Source organism: Sinocyclocheilus anshuiensis, unplaced genomic scaffold, assembly GCF_001515605.1.
Source record: "Sinocyclocheilus anshuiensis isolate Anshui unplaced genomic scaffold, SAMN03320099.WGS_v1.1 scaffold1325, whole genome shotgun sequence".
Classification (NCBI taxonomy): Eukaryota; Metazoa; Chordata; class Actinopteri; order Cypriniformes; family Cyprinidae; genus Sinocyclocheilus; species Sinocyclocheilus anshuiensis.
In genome coordinates, this window is record NW_015552751.1 from 28,618 (window position 1) to 31,124 (window position 2,507).

The 2,507-nt window shown below is 33.8% G+C and overlaps 1 protein-coding gene across 1 annotated transcript in view; it reads right to left on the reverse strand.

The window, feature by feature from the left end:
- Positions 1–2,507, reverse strand: part of tle2c (TLE family member 2, transcriptional corepressor c) — a 24,172-nt gene that overhangs the window by 7,980 nt on the left and 13,685 nt on the right. Inside the window, exons 6-7 of the mRNA XM_016459573.1 lie at positions 1,556–1,733; positions 1,015–1,031 (exon numbers count right to left, since the gene is read on the reverse strand). Of these exons, the coding sequence (XP_016315059.1) occupies positions 1,015–1,031; positions 1,556–1,733 (195 nt within the window). The remainder of the gene's footprint in view (positions 1–1,014; positions 1,032–1,555; positions 1,734–2,507) is intronic.

Here is a 2,507-nt window from a genome sequence, read left to right on the forward strand (position 1 = left end):
ATTAACTTAAATGATTTTAGCAAATGGCTGCAATATAACAAAGAGTGAAAAATTGAAGGGGGTCTGAATACTTTTCGTACCCACTGTACATCGTATAGCACTAGTCAACTAAATGAACTATACTAGTCAAATAATTCATGTATGTTCATGATTAAATTTTCTTTTATTGTTGTAATTAATGTATAGCGTTAACAATATCACCCGTTGAATTCTTTTTGGGAGCGATGACTGATTGAATGTATTTTTAGTCCAGTGCCTGCATATAAGATTAGTATTGACCAAGTTCAGAGGCTGTCATATGTGGATCAACTTACTATGTTGTGTATTTTCAACAGTTTCAATATGAAAAATAACTTTTATATTGATTCAATGGATTTATTGCATTTTGGAAAAAAAAACGTGTCATGGATTTATTGCATTTTGGGAAAAAAATAATACAATTTTATAATAAATCTTTGAAAATCAAAATCTGGATTTGAATTTTTAATGTTATTATAACCTAAAGATGCTATGTGAAAGTATGAAACAGAAAATAGTGGTTTTCATCTAGCCACTTTCTTGGTAAAGAAAACAAATTTTTACTCAAATTAATCAAAATGGATTTATAGCGTTTTGGAACCAAACTCTTCATATACAGTATATGTGTGTATGTAGAGACTATGTGTGTTAATATAAATAACTTTATAAACAGTGTATAAACGGGGCGGAGCTAGGGTTGGCCACCCCACTCACGACTGCTGCATCTGTCTCTTTTTTTGTGGTCTTTAGAACCACATCAAACAGGAGACTTTCAGACGCGCACTCCAACTTCACATTCATTTACAAATCCTTCTGTGTCTGACAATCTTATGTATGTCATTAAAAATAAAATTCTATACAAAAATCCAATTCAACATATAAAATCCAATCAGCAGTGCAATCCTTACATGCAGACACATGAATAACCATCGGATGGACCAATGGTAAGTTGACTGTTTCACAAAACACCACAAAACACTGAGGTTTGATACTCACTCTGTTTGGAGCTCCATCTACAGAAATGAAGAGAGACACAGAAGGATTGACTCATGTTATCTCGAGCATTCACAATATATATCAGGAATATTCTGGATTAACTTCAATCTAATGTCTATGGAGCAAATCTCTGGCATGCTGTTGCTTACCACAGACAATCAAAAAAGAAGCAAAAATCACATTCACACTAATGTACGTACAATGGAAGTCTACAGGGCTTTCCAGAAGAAATGTAAAGCTTCAAATCTGTAATCATGTTGCTATTTGAGCTGTCTAGTTGTCTAAATCACCACTTTGAGGTGGGACTACTTTTCTAGGCGAAGGAAAATTTACAAATTTCATTCCATGTAATTCCAATGAATGGAGTTTGCAGTGTCCATGTCTGAATATACGTACTTCCCTACTATATAGTATGCAAAAAGCGGTCAGGCTTCATGTGGTAGTTGTAGCAGTGATTTTGCATAAATTATAGGTCATACAAGAAAAACTACCATAATTTGAAATGACTATAGATTTAACCCACTAATAGATTCCCACACACCTCTGGAGTCCAGGGGCTCGGAGTGAGTGATGTCATCTTTAGGCGCCAGGTGCGGGGGGAACGGGAAGGCCCCGGGAAGAGCCATGAGGCTCGCACCCGCTCCCAGGTTCAGTCCTGAGGGGTGTGGAGTCAGAGGGAAGCCTGGGGCATGATGGGATAGATGCTGAAACTGCTGCTGCTACAAAGGGGGAATGGAGAGGAAAATGTCAAGTCAATGTAAAACCTTTTTTATGTAAAAACATTTGGTTACACGTTATTTTAAGGTGTCCTTGTTACAGTGTAATTATACATATAAGTACTGAGTAATATTAATTAACTACATGTACTTATTATATGGTTAGGGTTAGGATTTGGCTTTGGATTAGGGTTACTTGCATGTAATCACGCATAATTAATTGTTATTATAATAGTAAATACATGTAACACATGTAACACGGACACCTTAAAATAAAGTGTTACCTATAGAATATATGAGCACATTAAAAAAAAAAGTAATTCAGTGTAACAACAGTTTGTATACCAAAAGTCTTCTCAGGCATATAAGAATCATTAGATGACATTAAAAGACTATTTAAGGACCACAGTGCAGAGCCCAAAATACTAATTAATTTTCATTTTAAATCTTTACCAATCTTTGCCACCATTCATCAAACCACTAGGTTTTACCCATTAGTCAGCAAGAAGTTTTTAATAATTTAAAATACAATAAAAATTAATATAATCACTAATACATTTTTATATAATTTAATAAGTATTAAGATTGATACGATTGATGTTTCAGTTTTACATAAATATATGTGTTATGCTGAATGATGATGGAACATTATTTCATCCATATTTTGACATTTTATGTTCACAAAAGCTATTTGAAACATTAAAGTATATATATATATATATATATGTACACACACACACACACACACACACACACACACACACACACACACACACA